This window comes from Lepisma saccharinum, chromosome 6 (genome assembly GCF_977018435.1).
Source record: "Lepisma saccharinum chromosome 6, izLepSacc3.1, whole genome shotgun sequence".
Classification (NCBI taxonomy): Eukaryota; Metazoa; Arthropoda; class Insecta; order Zygentoma; family Lepismatidae; genus Lepisma; species Lepisma saccharinum.
In genome coordinates this window covers 21,840,588-21,860,008 of record NC_139234.1, presented here as the reverse complement: position 1 = coordinate 21,860,008, position 19,421 = coordinate 21,840,588, and the positions used below count along the sequence as shown (strand labels likewise).

Genomic DNA, 19,421 nt, shown 5'->3' with positions numbered 1-19,421 from the left:
AGCAGAAATGGCAAATGACACTGTTGGAAACGGAATAACCTTCGACGCCTCATGTGTCTCCGTCAATGTGTGTGTGCGCGCATGTATAGCATATCGCCTCGCCCTTCTACTTGAACAAGAAGTGTTAAGACAACCACATTTTACGTATGCTAGGCAACCCAGTTTACACGAGGTGGCCGTGTGTTGTACAATCAACGGCAAAGATAATGGTAGGCAAATTGTCCACCGCTATTTTCACCACTTTTTTATTCTACATCCTGTCTTGTTTTAAGGCATGAAACTATGTTGGTTCGAAGCAGGCATTGTACTCTGCTTATTGACGTCTTTATTTCAATTCATTGTCATCACATTGAAAATGGTAGTGGACAGTTCGCCTACTGTTTCTTTCGCCGTTGGGTGTACATAGAGTTAGCTTAGGTTCAGCGTAGCTAGTTTTCAGTGTGTGTGAGAAGAAAGCATTACGTATTAAAAATACAAATAATTAGGTATTTCATTGCAATCTACAAAATACAGGGTGATTCAGAAAGACATGGACACTTTCTAATTGTCTCACTCATATTAATTAACTTGTGTGAGCGTGAGTTGTACGTACTGACAGAGCAGCTCATATAAAGTTTTATCATATATTTTTTTCCCCTTTTCAGCCTGTAGTAACACCAAGATGCCAGTGGTTGCAAAATGGCGGCATCTTAGACTGAAAAAGCTTTCTGTGTCATGGAATTTGCAAGAACTGAAATCTGTTATGGCCGAGCTCTTTAAACGCAACACTATGGGTTGTGGATTACCAAGCTGATCATTTTCTTGATTTGTTGATTTCTGGGGATTGAGTTGAAATAATTCCCGAATCCGTTCCACGTGTTCTGCTGACGTAGATGACCTTCCATTGTACAAATGCATCCAGTCTCCCGGAATGTCTTCGCTCAATCGTCGATGGATTGCCACTTGGTCGTTTGATAAACTTTGGTTGAAAGATTCAACGCTCTTGTCGTTACAGACCCGTGTCTCGCAAATTCTATGACAAAGAAAGTAGTTTTTCAAGCTCTGCCCTCCTGGTGTTACGACAACAGGTTGAATAGAAGAATAAGAAAAGTAGCTTTGAGTTGATCTATCAGAACGCATACATAAGTTAGCATAAAGAAACAACAATTACAAATGTCAATTTTTTTTCGAAGCACCCTGTACTTTGTAAAGAGTAATAGTGTGTTCCACCTTAATGTATTAATATCGTTCAATTTCATTCATTCCTGCCTATCTTTTATTTTCTTTTGCACTCTGTTCTAAAAGGGGGTGGAAAGGATAAAACGATAAAGAAAGGACACAACAGATTTCACGAAAAATGTTGCGTGTCGCTTGTCATTTCAATGTAAAATCTTCGTACGACTTTGTGAGGCAACTAGAAAAACATATTTCCATAATTTGTCAAAATTTTGATAAAAATAATTATTTTATAGTCCCACCTGCTAAAACTATCACTGCTTCCGCATAAGTAATTTAATTCCCGGTATGAAATAATTAGGTTTTTTTAATGCTATTGTTCTACAAAAATATCAGTGTCTAATTCTCACAAATATTTACTTTAGCGTGACCTCTGGTTTCGAAAGACAATTTCTTTAAACTAGTGCGAAATCAGTTTTTGTTTCCTGTTTATGATATCGCTTACAAGGCCACAAGCGTCAGCATCCTCTTGTCGTCTAATGTCGCATGTAAGTGATAAAGCAGAACATACATAAAGCTGCGGATGCATCTAGTTTTGTAATAACTAACTGTTGTTATGGCTGTTACTGGGGTTATCGGAAGTCATTCAGAATTTACGACCGTTACGAACTTGTTTCTTCGGTGGCCATTCATAACATTAGCAGATAACAGGGAGAAACTTGGAAATATGAGCGCAGTTTGACTATAGTGCTACCAAGAAGAGAAGAGGCCCAGGCGAATCAAAGTTTACTCCTCTCTCAGTCGCCGCTGACGAAAATGTGGCCCTTCGCTTGTGCCCGAGTGCCCCCATGTTGCTTCCCTCCCTTTATTCGATGTCAAAACAAATTCAGCAATGATAAATATTACGTCTCTGCTCTCTCTGTGCACGGTTTTCTCCTTCGTTGAGATACAAACACTTGGCACTGAATAAAGGTGACGACGACGTGTTGAGGAACACCGTATACATAGGGAGACAAATTTATGGTAAGTAAAAACTGAGGGGAGCGGTAAATAAAATGTTAGATCAGCGGTATATACCAGCGGTGGAAAAAAAAATTGGCATAAAGAGCTATAAATTGATAATCTACTTCATTTTTATATACTGTACACATACACAAGTACTTAGCTGTCCCAAAAAGAAAAAAAAACAACACAAAATCACTTCATTTCTAAATTGCATATCTCAAGTGATTTATTCATGGTATGTATTTAAAGGATATCCTTGCTGTCCAACAAATAAAATAATGACTACTACACATACACAAACACATTTTGAAAATCACATGATGATAAACAAAATTCATTCATGACTGAACACAAAAGACACCATTGTTTCCCTTGATGTGCGGGAACAGACTAATCTTATCGCTGCTACAGCTAGCAAGTTCAATGAAACTGGAAGTTGAGTAGACATTCGGGGGGAGAAAGGAATGCAGCTCGACAGGGAGCGAAGTTTTCGAACTGAGATTATGTGCATGGGAAATCCCAATTTGCATCGTCTTCCTGATGTGATCGAAGATAAAACATTCTTCAGCTGCAAGTGGTAGGAAACTTTAGGCAAACGTTTCGTTACAAATCGACAGTTCGCGCGCACAACCTCGATTGTCGGTTTTTGGGTGTTTTCTACTTAATTTGATGATATTTCACGGTTATTTCGCGAAAAAGCATTCATTTCGTGGAAAAGCACACATTTCTCATTACTTCGCGAATAAAACTCATGCATATTTCATTATTGGGGGTGTAGTTACCTGCAGAATGTTCAAAATTGCATCTTTTTTTCACATTTCGCGCATCGCGAAAATTCAGTGTCCCTACGTATACATGTTAGCGACCCAGGGGCAGGATTACATGGCAAGCGACTGATTGCTTCACCCACGTCCCCTGCTCTCGCTTAGGGCTGAAAGTTCGACAACAGCGGCACAAGGGTTTCCTCTCTTTGGTAGAGCAGTACTTCCATGGTCGCCTACAGGAATTTTGGCAGGAGGGGACAAACTCTGAGAAAAGCAGGTACATTGTAAACACACTTCCTTAGAAGGCGACCAATCATAGCTATTCCCGGAACAAGAACTAAAGACCGGCTCTCTGCCAAATATGTCACTCTAAGCTCCGCGACAGGTTAAGTTTGCATCAACTTTTAGCATATATAGACACAAACGTGCGCGTAGAATGTAGTTCCGCTGCAATACTGCTGATTTTCTCACAGTCTGTGACATGAACAGTATGGCGATTGAGGCAAGAGGGGCAAGGGAAATGCTGAGCGCCGTTCTTGCGTGGATTAATACATAAAACCTGCTGCAAGCTTAACCTGTCGCGGGGCTTAGAATGAAAGTGTGGATCATTTTGCACTTTTAGTCGGTGAACATTTAAAATACACAATCCTGAAAGTTTATCATGCTTAACCATGTCTTCACTCATCGCATTGTGCTGAAAGATCTGTCGATAGAACACGTTGTATCCGGTAAAGTCACTGCAATCTTTGCGACAGTAGCTATAGAAGGTTACATTGAAGCGGCATGAATCACGTTTTCGAATGTTGACGGCATGAGGGAATCTTTGTTTGCATTGGTCCACTTTAAAAGAAAAATAGTCTGAGGTATTTTGGGATGAAAGTGAACAGTTCCCGGCAATGCTGGTTCTCGGGTGAAAATCGTAGATCCAAGGCAGCAATAAGTGAATCGATGTATGTGTACAAGTATTTGCCGACGAAAATACTCTTTTTTACACTTTCTGATGGTTAATTTGCACAATGCTGTTGCCGTGAAGTGCAGCGGATGTCGTGTTGGTACCACATCAATGTATTCACAAATTTCTTGAACTCGGGCGTACTTCTCTGCAAATTTGCTGTCCTCATTTTCCCTGTCTTGCAGAATCAAGAACGAACGTTCAGGAAAAAGCCAGGGAGGGGCAAAGCTATGAAGTGAATCTTCATCTATTGAAATCTAGTGCGACCAGCAATAATTTAGCTTCGAAGTTTCTAAGGAAGATGAAAACTCCCCGAAATTTTTTGAAAGGAAAGCGGTAAGAAAGATGTATGCACCTATAAAATAAATAGAAAATGTCAGTGTTCGCACTATTAATAATTTTGGTAGTCAATTGACGACCACATAAAAAAGTTGTCTTGAAGATTGATTTGAAGGTCAGGAATCTTTTGACCTTTTTATGCTACGTCGCATTTCTCTGTATTAATCGATACAGTGATGAGTAGGGAACGGATTTTGAGGTGCAGCACCTATCCAAAAATATAGCTGTTTTCATACCGATCATTTGAGATATGTATTTTAGGACATCAAGTAAAATGAACACACTTTGTCGCACCTTTTCGTAAGATTAGCACATTTATCCCCTTTTTACCCATCTTTGATGCTTCAGAACCTTTTTTTCCTTCCTTTTGTTTCATGTTTTGTTAAAAAACTGGACAAAAAAATAAATTATTTTCACTCTTCTTGAGCAGCTACATAAAATTCTATAGTCTCATTTTGTAGAACTGAACGAGAGCTATAAAATGGTGTAATATAATCATTGCAGCCCCAATAGTTCCCAAGATAATGTAGCAAAACCCGTGAGAGAAAACAAAAACTACAACAAAACCTATGAGAGATCTACAGTTCTCTCTGCGGTCCGCGCGTATTATATACAGAAGGCGTAGAAAAAGAGAGCATTGAATAAAGGCATTACATCAGCACCTCTTTTTGCACCTTCTCGGAAATATTTTATCCTTTTCCTAGTGATGAGTATGAAAGATGAATTTATTTTCCGCCTCTTTTCGGCATATTTCGACAAACACGACGATAAGGATGCAGGATGATTATATTTACATTAAATTTTTGTTCGTTTATTTTCAGCATTGTTGAATAAGCTTTATTTATTTGAAAAGTACGAAGGCTAACACTTATTTTTAAATATGTTAATTCATTGTAGAGTGGCTTGAGCAGTACCCGAAAGAAGTCGAGAAATTTGGTTTGGACAAAGAGTGGGAACCCAGTTTCGGTGCTCACACAGTGGCTTGTGATGTGCCCGGTTGGAGATGAAATCAGGGTCCACACATATCAGGCAGGCATCCGGTTCACCGCTAGCCACCGCATCGTTCTGTGGTCTGTGGCGGACAGTGGTCCCATGTGATGACGAGCAGCATACGCTTTTTCTCAGCGCCAGTTACCCATAAATCCTTCACGGAAAAAAACGCAGGTCAAAACTAACTAAGCATACCAAAAGGGAAAACACGATGTGTCTCGTTGAAAGTTTTAATGCAATTTAAATTTCCTCGGGAATTTCTTCCAGAATTTCACCATGACTACTTTTACCGTGAGATGCAGGAACTGTTCAGTTCCCTCGTGCACAATGTATATGTGTGTTACATAACGGAATATAAACTGAATACCGCATTACGTTTATAATCTTATTATTTGTGTAATGTAGTACTACCTTTTAGAAGTAGTATTTCAAGAATTTTAGGCTAACAAACTCGTAACGTGATACCAAAACACACCGTTACTATTTTTGTTTTCCGTTATTTTTGCATGTTTTGCAAGATATTCCTTAACAGTTTGGCAACATAACTTGAAGTTATGTCCTTCCGAGACGCAGTGGTTACAGCTTAAATTCCCAAAGTCGCATGCACGTATTTTCGAAAGGGTACTAGTTCAGTTAACACGTCTATTACCTTAGCAACAAATAAATTGCTTTGCTTACGTTGTAAATAAAGTGTTAATTTTTCTCTTTTGCTTATTGCGTCGCCGGCCTCCCTGGCGGAGTGGTTAGCGTGTCGATTCTTAAAACTAGCTCCATGATCCGATCTCTGGGTAAAGCATGGGTTCACCGTTATGCATTGTCGCATCATTCAGTTCATTGGTTCATCCTCATCGGGGTGATTTACCCAAGAAATAGCAAAGCGACGTGAAACGACAGATGATACAAATGCTTATTTTGCGTCGCTTTCTTCCCATTTTCGCTAACCGTAACGATCAGGGAAAATGGCAATTTGATGAAATCCATGAAGACACACACACGGAAGCCTCCCCGGCGAGATCATCACTAAACACAATTCGCCACCGGGGCGGCACGAATAAGATTTTTATTTTAGCATGTATGCCACATAGGAACTTTCCAGTTTTTAACTAATAGTAATTCTGTATTTATATACTTTTTTTTTGTTCCAGGTCCAACCCACGCAACCATGTGCGAAGGCGTTGTACACTTATCAGTCCAGGGAACCTGGGTAAGTTTCATCTTTTTATGTATACACAATAGAGACTTCAGCTTTTTGCAGTGTGAGAACTAAAGAAGTTCAATTTTTCACGCCTTTGAAAGTGTTGTATTTACTCTGTAAGAAAAAACCTGAGGCTCTGCGTTTTCGTGTAATGGTACTCCTTTCTCGTATGCATAAATAACTACTGTAATAGCGTAAAATATCTGGTAAATATTTAAAAAACACAAACAGAAATGTGTGGCCATCCTCTACGATACGGAATCATGCCTGGCTTTAATACTAACATTGAAAACTGTAATAGTCTTCAATGAAACCCGGACATCTCCCCAAGAAAACCTTACCAAGGGCAAAAATTAAATAATGAAAATATACTTGTGTAGCATTTATTACATAATCCATGGTTATCATTTCCTTTGAACTTATTGATTGATTTGTTGTTTTTAAGTCCACTTTTTGTTCAGATAGGCTAATCGGGACTGGACTTAGAGTTTAAAGTGAGATCCGAACCACTACCTGCCTCCACCGGGTATCCAACCCGGGACCCCTTGATTACAAGGCAACGACGATACCACTGCGCCATCGAGGAAGCACACTCCTTGAACTTATTGGAAGAAAGATTGGGCGAAAAGAATTTTCCCGCTGGGATCTTGGATTGATATTACTTCCTTGACCTTTTTTTAAAGGACTCGAAAAACAGCTCTCCATTTTTTCACCAAATGTACGTTTGGCGACAATAGCCGCGGGTAACGGACCATTCAGTGGCGGAAACTGTACCAGGATAAACTTTCTAGCCTATGATTACAAAATAACAAAGTTTGCAACAGTGCTTCGGGAAGTAAGCGTGGCTCTGTCGAGATTGTGAATATGTTCCTACTAGTAGAAACCCAGCTAAAGAAATCTCAGCTATTTGAGAGAATGGAATGAAAGGCCGCGAACTGCAACTGATGGAGGTCATCGGAATCGTGTTCAGCTAGGGTTATCTTTATGAGCATGAACAGCCCACGATTGTACAGTACTGATGTCTACACATTCATCCCCATAAAGTGCCCTCAGTCTCAGATGAATGTCAATTTGTAGCACATTTTCTGCGTTTAGAAACTCGATCACTGCACGCTACTTCAGGTGCTCCACCGACATTGCATGGTTACATGCTGACATTTTACTCGCAATAGTTCAGCCCCCCAGGCGATAGAAGTTTGAAACCTTCAATGGAGAAGCGGGAAAGTCTTGTAAGTGCAATGTATGGTTGCTCAAAATCCAAAATGCGTTTGCAAGGTAACAAAGAAAATAAAAACATAGGAAGCGTTACTTTTCAGCACGCCCTCGTATATATACTTTATTGCAGAGCCATTTCAGGATTGTAATGTTGCAGAATTTCAACACAAAATGTTAATAAGAAATGAAATTAGACATGCCATATTTAATGCAAAATGTTGAATTTTTCACGAGTTCTGTATCTCTTAAACCAATTAAATATCAAACTCAAAATTTTTACTGAAGTTACTTATCCTGAAGTATTGTATTGTGTACAAATTTCAGATTTTTAAACAACTGCCCACCAGAGATATTTAACCCTGAACTTGGAATTTTTTTAACAAAAAGTACATGTTTATGACCCTGTAGAAAAACAAATATTCAAGTCTCAAGCTTCAAATAATGTTGACGTACTCTATTGGTACACAGGTACTTGCACAAAAAAATTCAAGTGTCAAGCAAACTGCCTTCCCCCCAAAAAAAATGTCCGAAAATGTCATTTTGAGCGATTAAAATACACAATTTTAACCTTAAAATTTATTATGAAGGAATAATATTTAGAAAATTACACAGAAATATAATTGTAGCCTATAATGTGCTTAACATCACAGATTTTGTCTCATTGTCGTAGGACTTACCAGAGCTGAGAAAAAAAAGTTGCCGCTGATGCTTACGAATGGAGAAAATGACGCGCGCCATGATAAAAAAATGCACGCCATCTTCAAATCGGTGATAGTAAAAATAAAATAAGAGTCGTGCTGAACTGTCAATATATGAGGCTCACACCACTCAAAAAATAAACTTTTTAAAAAATGGTCAAGCAACCAAGTTGTATATGACTTCATATGGATTGACACATGCGCGTTTATTTTTCTGCGCGAGGTACGTTGTTTGAGAAGTTGCTCTTGGAAACGATCTCGTGCAGTAATGGTTTGGATTCATGCGTGTTTTAATTTACCGAATTAATTAGTGCTTGTGTGCTTACTAAGCGCTGTGGGCCTGTCATGTGTCCGCTCGCTCTGCGGAAGCGAAAATCGCAATGAAATATTCGCGTGTGACCGACCCCACGCTTGAATTACCAATCGATGATAAAGTTGCGTGATCAGCTCGAAAGTCAGGTTCGCCGGGTGGAAATTCCCCAAACGCGCTGTGATTTCTGTTTATTTTGCCTGATTCATGTTTTGGGGCTCATTGCAGAACAAATTTGCATGAAATTTGATCCAGCTTTTTAGATACACGACCATGGGAGCGGAAAATGTAGCAAATTCGGATCGTAGAAAATCTTTGTGCAGTTTTTAACAGCAAAAAAGGAGGGGCGAATGTAATATTTCATTCCCTGCATTCTCGTAGAAAGTTGCTCTTCTGAAGACTTATATTTCATACGAGGGTTGGGGCATAAGTTATGGCAACTATTTTTTTTTCGTGAAAATGCGGGACCGACAAGAAAATCCGGAATATACAAATGGAAGGGGGAATTTGGAAATTCAAACTCTCTCTAAAATGTTTATCTTTGAACAATTTTTAAAAATAAGGTTAACAATGGTAATTACGAAATATCTTATGGTGTTTCCCACAGCCAACTTGGACGCTGCTATGTAATATCCACATTTATTATTCCACTCTCCCCCTCGAAAAAATCCTGCGTAGGCTGGTGCTTTTGACGGGGTGTTTTTATACAACTCTATGCTTGGAGGGAACTTACTGGAAGGCAAAAGAGTTATGCCGAACACACTGCAGCAAACAGCCTTCTAATTCCTGAAGACCATAGGGTTATGTCATTTTATCAAAATCAAGCGGCGTGCCTAAGGAGGGGTTGACCCTGCATTCGTAAAAAAAAAACATCAAATGGTGAAAAAGATGACAAAATATAAGACTGGCTACCAAAGAAAGATTTTACTTCGCATTTTTGCCACTTTTGGCTAATCGCGAAGATGAGGATGAGATGAAGCGACATTGACAATGAACACCCATGCCTGGATTCGAACCCGGGACCCTTGGCGTTGTAGTGCGCTGTGCTAACCGTTCCGCCAAGGAGGACGGCTAAAAAAAATACGTACCCCCCCCCCCCCCACACACACACACACACTCCCGCCTCTTTCGGAAATTGTCTAATAAGGAGAACAACGGGGAAAGAACGTACTGCCAATACAAAATACACCATCGAAAGTAAGAGACATTCATTTTGCCATTCACTTCGTGTGATGTCCTTTAGCGCTTCCTGTCCTTCCCATTTTTGTCGCAGGGAAGAATGCATCCCCTTGTCGCAGTCCGTGAGTCAGTACATGTGTATTCGGCTTGCATCACTAGCAAAAGGTAAACGTGCTTGGAATGTGGAAGACACCGGCGAGCATTCGTGGGATGGGAAGGAACGGCGATTGTTGACTGTTCTTTTTCGATTATTTAAGTAAGTTTCATCCTTCTGGGGCACATGGATCTTTCTCTGTGCCTGACGAATTCACTTCTCGGTTGCAACAACGACGGGCAAACTTGTATTGGGGCGCGACAACGAGTCCAGAATTTCAGTCCAGACATTTCCGTCGTTATGCACCATGTACCTGTCGGATTAAAAATTATAGATACTCGAGTTTGGGACCCAATTAAAAATTAACCAGTAGACCTACGTAAGAAAGAGTTACATCAAAATTTAGCTTATTCAATTCTGCGTTAATCTATGCTAACCAATTTTTTTCCGAGTAGGCCTTATATTTTTTATCGTCGCGAGAACAAAAAAAAAGGCCGTTTTTTTTAGTTTTGCAAACGATGCCTCCCTTTGAAATTCTGTAAATCAAAAACTGTTTTTCCGATCGTTGTGAAAGTCTAGTACAGTGGAGGCAGAAATGTTTTAAACACAATTCCTAATTTTCAAGTTTTCAATATTTATCCAAAAACCGTTCTCTTCAATTTTGCGAAACAACTTTTTCTTAGTATTGGGTAGCCCTTGTTTTGAAGCTCTTTGCATCTGTTTTTAAAATGCATTGTTATTGTCAGTTCACATTGCAAAACCGATTTTATACAGATTTTTATTCAGCAGAGTAAAGCTGTACGTGTAACATTTCAACACCGCATGCATTGACTCCCAGGCCGAGTCCGTAGTTTTGACGAATCCACGGAAATCGCTGCTTTTTTGTAACTTGATGTGAACGATGTCAATTTCTGGGGGAAGGGGGGTCGACGGACCCGCAACACACCCCTGTTAATGATTATTATGATAATAACCTCCCCACAAGTAATAAGTCACCCCCATTTTTGTAACAAATATATTTACATGTAAACTTCGCCATGAATCAAGCGTTTCGTGACAACAAATTTATTGCAAAATTGATGCCATGTATCGAACTCATGATCAAGAAATTCTCAACAATATTTTAAGTGTTTGTTATTGTTTCTAAGATGAATTAATATAAAGAGGAAAAGGTGTAAATATGGGCCCTCCTTTTTATGTTGTCATTTTCGGAGGAAAAAATTAATATATCAAGCACCTGCCTTTAAAATGCATTATCTATGAAATATATACTTAAATGTAATAGCATGTTAAAGTATAGAAGGTCTCCATTTTTTTTTTAAAAAAAAAAGCAATTTCTAAAAAATGGTAAAATGATGTATTTCAAAATTGTGGTCTAAATATGAGCTACTAGTGGCAATATCACAAAAAAGCAATTAAAATTTTAAAAAACAGTCATTTATCGCTAAATCATTATAAAATTCATATTTATGAATAATCTGTTGTTTTGAAAATAACGCGGAATGAGAAAAATCGAAATTAAGAAAAACATCCAAATATTTGGTGAAAATGTGATCTCAACATTAAACGTCATGTCATAGCTCATATTTAGACCATCATGCTATTTTTCTTCATCAATTTATTTTCGCTCTCTGTGGTACATATTTCACAAACAAATCATGGCATTATAAAAGCCCACATTTGTTTTATGTACCACTAATATCATAACCTATACAAAGCAGATGAGAATTCAGAAAACGATGAGTTAAAACATACCTGCAAAAAGTTTTCGGAGGTCGCAATTCTATAACAGCGTCCAAGGCCGAAACTAACCACCACTTTCTCTTAATAATTGGCACCACAACCTTTGTCCTTGACAGATAACCAGTTCCAATAGCCTCTGAGAGCTGCAGCACCCGGGAGCACTGATAACTCCAAAACCCATATTTAAACCTTCGCCCATATTTAGACCTTCTCCTCTATTAATAATTTAGTTTGTAAGATGAGGAAAATCTACACTATTACAAGAAAAGGCTTCTAATTTCGTCATTCTCACATTAATCCTTGTGCAAGAAGGCAGAATTGATGAACTCTTCTTGGTATTTCATTTATGGTAGTGTCTCGATAATCCAATGTTTCGTATAATCCTTAAAAAGGCTTCACTGCATTTAAGAAGGTAATGCATTACGTAGAACAGCAGGCAGAGGGAACAACACCTACCTACAGACGATGGTGTGACATTTCTTCTCGGAAACCATGCAGTGTATGACTTATCACACCAAACCGAAATACCTTCGTGGTCAAACACGGCATGCTTTCGTTGTTAGGTTTAAATCTTTTGTCATAAACTACACTACATTTAGCCTGACATCAGAAGACGAAATATGGTGTTTGAGTTTTGTGCGATAAGTGAGACCCGACTATGCACCGTCCTGAAGCAAAACTCACTTGATCATTTCTTTAAAGTATAAGTTCAGTATTTTTCAACCGTTTTACCTGACATTGTTGATTTATTGATTTATTTTACTTCGCTTCTCTGCCACTTTTGGATAATCGTGAAGATGAATATGAGTGATGATATGATGAAATTGAAGAATGTAGTAAGAAAAAAAACACCCATACCCAGGTTGGGATTATCATTGATACGACTGTTCTCAGCGATGTGAGTACAGTATCCATAGCATACTCAGGGTGGCGACAGACCTGGAAAACCGGGAAAAGTCAGGGAATTTGAGGTGTCAAAAAAGTCAGGGAATTTCGTCTTCATGACTTTTTTTTATTTTTTATTTATTTATTTATTTATTTAAAGATATCGTTATGGAACTCTGCACGGGAACAGGAAATCTCGTTCGTAAGTTTCGGCCTCAACTTTTAGGCCCCTTTTATGCGCAACACAACCATGGCGCCAGAAACCAGTGATGGCAGGAGGAGAGAGAGAGAAATTTCTCACGCCCGGTCTTCTCGGCGGGAATTTTAATTTCGAACACTCTTTGGAGAAAAACTGTTATAACTCGGGCACTATGGGAGCAATATACTTCGGACAACTTTTGTTTTGCAGCTAAAACATCAGCGCATGCAACCGTGTACAATTCAGAATGCCTGACCGAGGAAGGGGGCACGTCCCCCGAATTTCAATGGAAGAAACAAAACTCTGCAGTTTGCCCCCCTCTTCTCCCGCTATTTTGGGGATAAGGCGCGAACTTTAGTATTCTTTTCAAAGAATGGATATTTCTCAAGAGAACGTAACATGTTTCATGTTTTTGGGTGCCATACAAGTTGAATAATAAGCCAAAATGTGATTATTATTTTTACAAAAAATAGGAAAATAGGTAATTTGCATTTTTGGAGGAAAATTGTTATAACCCGGGCACTATGGGAGCAATCTACTTCAGATAAGTTTTGTTATTCACAGCATGCAACCGTGTACAATTTAGAACGCCGAACCGAGGAAGGGGGGTTTGGGGGCGCGACCACCGAATTTCAATGAAAAAACATACAAATCTGGAGTTTGCCCCCTCTTCTCCCGCTATTTGGGAAGAAGGCGCGAACTTTAGTGTTCTTTTCAAAGAATGGATATTTCTCAAGAGAACGTAACATGTTTCATGTTTTTGGGTGCCAAACAAGTTGAATAATAAGCCAAAATGTGTGTTTTTTTTGTTTGTTTTTTTACGAAAAATATGTAATTTGCATTTTTGGAGGAAAATTGTTATAACTCGGCCACTATGGGAGCAATCTACTTCGGATAAGTTTTGTTTTTCAGCTAAAACATCATAGCATGCAACCGTGTATAATTCATAACGCCGAACCGAGGAAGTGCATGCTCCCAACCTCAAATTAACTGCAACACTAGTATTGCAATGAAATTAACGCCACTCTCTGTCCTGTCTGTTTTAAACTTATGAGAGATGGTCATTAATCTCTCACTGGTAAAAAGGTAAAGTGCTCCCCTGTGCTTAGCACCACGCCATGAAGGCGTATAGGGGGTGTGGGGGTAACGCCCCACACTTTCTTGATCCGGTCATGAGTGGGGGAGATGTGATCAGCATCACGCCCCTGACCGCCTTTACCCCCCAGGGTTTCCCCCAGGTACCCATATCATTCGACGCTGGGTGGGCGCCGGGGCCGCTTCCAACGTTTAATCTCTCACTGTGTAAGGTTAATGTCCAATATTATGAAATAAAATACTAATAATAAATAATTAAATATTTTAATATCATATTTACTGGAATCATTCAATCATACAAGCAAATCACTTTCTTCAAGAATTGACTTTTCTCTGCCAGCCCTGCTAAATTTTCTCTTTCCATCTACTGATTTATACGAGGGGTGGCCAGAAAGTAATTTCCAATTAGTGGGGACATTGATTTTTCGCAAACCCTAAATCCGTGAAAAATGTTAATTGCTGCGAAGTTATGTTTAGGAATGTGCAGTGATGTCTGCACAAATTTTTCGCCCGTTCGAAATATCGAAATAATGCGAATTTGGAATAAAATGAGAATTGTTGGAGTTTTTAGCGATTTTTCTTAAAGAAATGTCCTAAAACAACGAAAAATTCAATGAAATCCAACATTCTTGTCTTTTGTAGGTCATGTTTGTGTACATATAACATGCAAGTTTTCCAACATTTTATTCAAAAGTAAACTATAATGCTTGTTATACATGGAATAATTCCGACAGCCACATTAAATCATGTATTTCCCACGATTTTTTCAACTTCTATCAAAACCATTTGCATCACAGAGCAAAGTGGCAGGGTTCTAACAGGAGATCGAGTGCGTATCTACCGTCACACGGGAGCCACATCTTCGTATTTGTCGCACGAGATATGTTTTGAATTAGCAAGCTAAGTGCGCACCATCGGTATTTGTCGAGTATTCTTGTGGAAATTGTTAAATCACGAAATAGATGCTGAACATCTACTCTGCCAGATTAATGTTCGAATCCCGTCGTCGAAAACTAGACTAAAGAATGAAGTTTTTCTTATAAAGAAGGCTAGATCCGAAATTAAAAAGAAATCTCCATTGTGGAGAATGTGCACCAGTTACAATAACTTGCTAATCAAGAATAACACCATTGACATCTTTTCTATGAACCTAAGGGACTTCAGTAAAGCCACTATTAACACAATGGCCTAAGCTTAAACACGTAAGTTCATATTGAAATTTTTTGTGTGTGTGTGTGTGTGTGTGTGTGTGTGTGTGTGTGTGTGTGTGTGTGTGTGTGTGTGTGTGTGTGTGTGTGTGTGTGTGTGTTTTTTTATAATATAAAATTTCTATCTCTATATTACAGAAACATATGTAATTGTAATGACTATGTATCCTTCATATGGGCTCTGTAATTAGGTATGTACCTGTTGAGTTCAATAAATAAATAAATAAATAATGGAGCTCAGTCGTTAGGGCATCTGACTACTATGCGAGAGACCCGGGGTCGATCCCCTGCGGTGGAGAACAGGGATGTTTTCCACCTATTCAAACTGCTCCGGCGCCCACCCAGCATCATATGAAGCTGGTACCTTGAGGAAACTTTGAGGGATAAAGGTAGCCAGGAGCGTGGTGCTGATCACATCACACATACCTTCAGCCATGATCAAGAAAGTGTGGGGCCCTAACTCCACACCCCTATAAACCTTCATGGAAAAGTGCAGGGGAGCACTTTACTTTTACTTCTTCAAAAATCTGTTCCAACATATCAAACTGTCACGAAAATACGTAGACCATGTGACCTACAATTTAAAATAATAGTTTAAAAGCACAATGGAGTATTACGTGTCGGTATATTTGGCAGATAAATTTTCTAAAACAAAATTTTGAATTTTGGGAAACTTAACACTAACAAGTAAAAAAAAGATAATGCCAATTTTTGGTGCCATAATATATCGGTATCTGTCACGTGAGATTGATTAATTTTATTTTTTTGGGTGCGTCGCCACTTATGGTCATTATGCACCCTTCAGTATATATGGGAAAAATTCCATTATCTAAAATCCTTACCTTAAAATTAAAAAAGAGGTATGGAAAATAACTTTCCCAAAATAACTTTCAAGATATAACAAACTCTCACGAGGAGGCGTAAGCCATGTGACTTACAATTTGAAACAGTAGTTTAAAAACACCATGAAGGTATAATTTCAGATATTTGGCAGAAAATGTGCTAAAATGAAAATGTGAATTTTGGGAAAAATAACACCGTATAGTAAAAAATAAAATAAGAAAATACACCAATTTAAAAAAAAATAACAAAATATCAAGGTCCCTACCGATTAGTCATAAATAAAACAAGAATATCAGTTGTAATTTATTGCATTAGTAACAGTGAGTCCTAACCTAATTTTCGCCATAATCACCACCGTTGTTCTGGCATTTGTCGTAGCATGGCACTAAATTTTGTATGCCCATGGTATATGTGTCTGACAGCAAAGACTGGAACTATCTCTACCGCAGTGTACCTGTCAAATCCTTGCCCTGCCAGAAACATCTTCAGTTAAACAAAGAGATGAGAGTCTGTTCATTCAAGGCCAGAACTGTACAGGGAGTGGTTCAAGATCTCTCACCTGAAGTGATGCAAAGGGCCTGTGTGTACTCAGCTGTATGGGGTTGTGCACATTCGATTGGCCTTCCGTGAATTGTCTGCACCATCGTCTGACCTTACTATCTCTCACGACATCCGGTCTGCACACCTCACACGATTGCTGGTGGCTCTGTGCCAAATTCTGAGCGTGCAATGTAGGCTACATCGAAGTCGGTGGGAGACTGTATGATTGCTCCAATCTTTAACCTAGAACTGTCCTAAAATGGCTGCATTGCAACTGTACCAGATTACAGCTACATGCCACTTCTTCCTGTCTGCATGTGTGTGTATCGCTCTCCGACAACTAGTGCTGTGTATAGGCACCATTGGAGCTTTTTCCAGGATGCCCCTCATATAGGAACTTTCAGAAGCTTTTATTATTAGAGTGTTCCTGTTTTAATGTGTGGTTAGCTATATCAGGTACCTATACAATGCAATTCTATAAATTCCTTGCGTTAAATTTCTAATACGTACATACCCTTTTCGTCAGCATTAATGGTATAACTGCATGTTGTCAGTTTCACAGTACTTCACTTGGATATACTGTACTGAAGCAGAAATCCCATTGATAATGTAAGGAATATGGCACTTTATTTTGTTCGATTCAATTGTTTCACTTATATGCAAGAGTTAAGTTGTTTGCTTTACAGAGAAGAGAGAAGTAGCTTTATGCATCGAGAAATGAGTCCGCACTCATGGTTCTTGCAAGCAGAGGGTTCCAAACCTCAGTGGAAATATCAACATATAATACCGAGAATGTATAAGGAGACTGATAAATTACAAATTGTATTTCTTAATCAATCACTCTTCACTCTTATCTCATTTAGTCGTAACTTTAAAAATAATCAAGTATTTTATTTTAAACTTACTGCGTATGACAAAATTCCGTAATCCTTCCCTAGCTTGTGAATTGTAATAATTTTCCAAATTCACTATTTTGCAGTTTGAATTCAAATCACAGAGAATAGAGAAATTAAGTCAATTTCATAGAATATAATATTGGTACTTAACAAAACCATACGTGGATCTGTGCGAGTTTATTATTTCTATTTGCAAAAACATTGATTTAATTTAGTTTGTAATTGTCAGGGAAAAATATAAATTTTGTCTTGGAAAACCTGGAAAAGTCAGGGAATTTCATTTCTGCTTGTTTGTAGCCACCCTGATACTGTATACAGTAGAGCGTCGATTATCCGAAGTAATTGGGGGACATGGGTGTTCGGAAAACTGGTTTGTTCGGATAATCGAACTGTACATGTTTATTTGCCAAAAAGAAGTACTGTACAGTAAATTTATTCATAAACACAGGCATCTCTTTAAGTATGTATTACAAAGTAACGTACAAAGGCAACTTTAGTAGGAGTATATAGTATGTGGTACAGTTTATTAAACAAAAATATGTACATATTACATACACATTTTGCATGAACAATACACACAGTACACAAAATTAACGTTTAAAAAAATCCTTTATTTTGGTCTGTCTAAGCAAGCCTACATGCTTACGAGCAGCTAAGTCACGTACTTTTTTCATTACAGATATCTGAAAGTGAGCAAGTACACAGTTCGGTTAAGCGGTCGTTCGGTTGACCGACGTTCGGATAATCGACGCTCTACTGTATCTCATTTTTCACAAACTGTATTTTTTTTCTTATCAGAGTTTTGTAATTTGAAGTAGCCTTGGTCCCATCCATCTCAAAATATCGGGACATGTTACTGATGACACATTGCGCAACTATACAAATACTTACTCTTTGAGAACGTGAGAGGCATACAACTCTGGATGAGACCGAGATATCCCAACTCTAGTCCGGATACTATACATACTTTGCACTCTTACTACTGTTCACCAGTTTTAATAAAATAATTATTCTATGAACTGAGCTGCTGTAGTCTATTAGATAAGGTCAGGGGGAGACCCAGCCTAAAGTCCTAGGTGATCTTAGCCCAGTTGGTAATTTTACCAACAGTGTCCTTAAATATGTGGCTCTGGACCTCCCAGCCTCCCTGAGCATGTTGCTTATCACATCATAATCACTGTAGCTGATTTCGAGACATGTAAGGTCCTACCCCTGCACCCCATATATACTTTCAGTAGCTTGTAATTTAATACACACATAAACAAACAGTTTGTCAATCTTAGTCCCTCCCCCACCCCCCACCCCCCAAAAAAAATATTTGGAATCTTGACAAATGTTCGTGTCAGTTTTCAAAATGACAACATTTTGAAAACATCCATCAGTACTACTTTACTATAGGGGTGACACCTATAAATATTTTTTTCACACTTTATTACATTGCTAAGGTACTATTCTGCATTGCAGAACATTTCTTTAGGTGAAATAATGAATTTCTAATGAAAATAATGTCTATTTCTTACATTTACGAGTACTTACTGTTACTCGTTATTTCGATTCTGTAACACACATTATGGCGATAGCGTACTGGTTCATCGCACGTTGTGAGAGTGTTTTGTCGATTTATGCAGTGTTGCAACCTTGTTCACCGGAAAACTCCTACTTTCGTGCCCGGATTTGAAATTATGCTAATACCTAGCAAACCATTGATGTTATCCTCACAAACCATTGACGCTAGCCCCACAAACCATGACGTTAGCCCCAAAAACCATTTTCCATAAGGTTAGGTTGGGTTAGGCAAGAATAGTTAAAAAAAAAAAAAAAATACTAGACACGTCATGTTATAGTGAAAACATGGCGAGTTTGAAACACCGACTATGGGATTTACATCATCTAACACACGGAACATTGTGCGCTTGTGCAGAAAGCAAATGGCGGCAGCAGAAGCAGCGTGTTGGACAGAGATTTTCGCAGAAAACAACATGCATTCGCATTAAAATGGATCAAAACTACATTCACGAACTTCCACAATGCTACAGAAACTGATTTGCATAAGTACTTTCTCCTGTAAAAAGTAAGAAATCCGTCACCCCTATAGTAAAGTGTTACCCATCCATCA

General features: G+C 38.6%; 1 protein-coding gene across 2 annotated transcripts in view; it reads left to right on the top strand.

The window, feature by feature from the left end:
• POSH (SH3 domain containing ring finger posh) overlaps nucleotides 1-19,421 on the top strand; it is a 162,631-nt gene that overhangs the window by 78,087 nt on the left and 65,123 nt on the right. For both annotated transcript variants that reach the window (XM_083123643.1, XM_083123642.1), the window contains exon 3: nucleotides 6,351-6,409. In XM_083123643.1, the coding sequence (XP_082979769.1) occupies nucleotides 6,351-6,409 (59 nt within the window). The remainder of the gene's footprint in view (nucleotides 1-6,350; nucleotides 6,410-19,421) is intronic.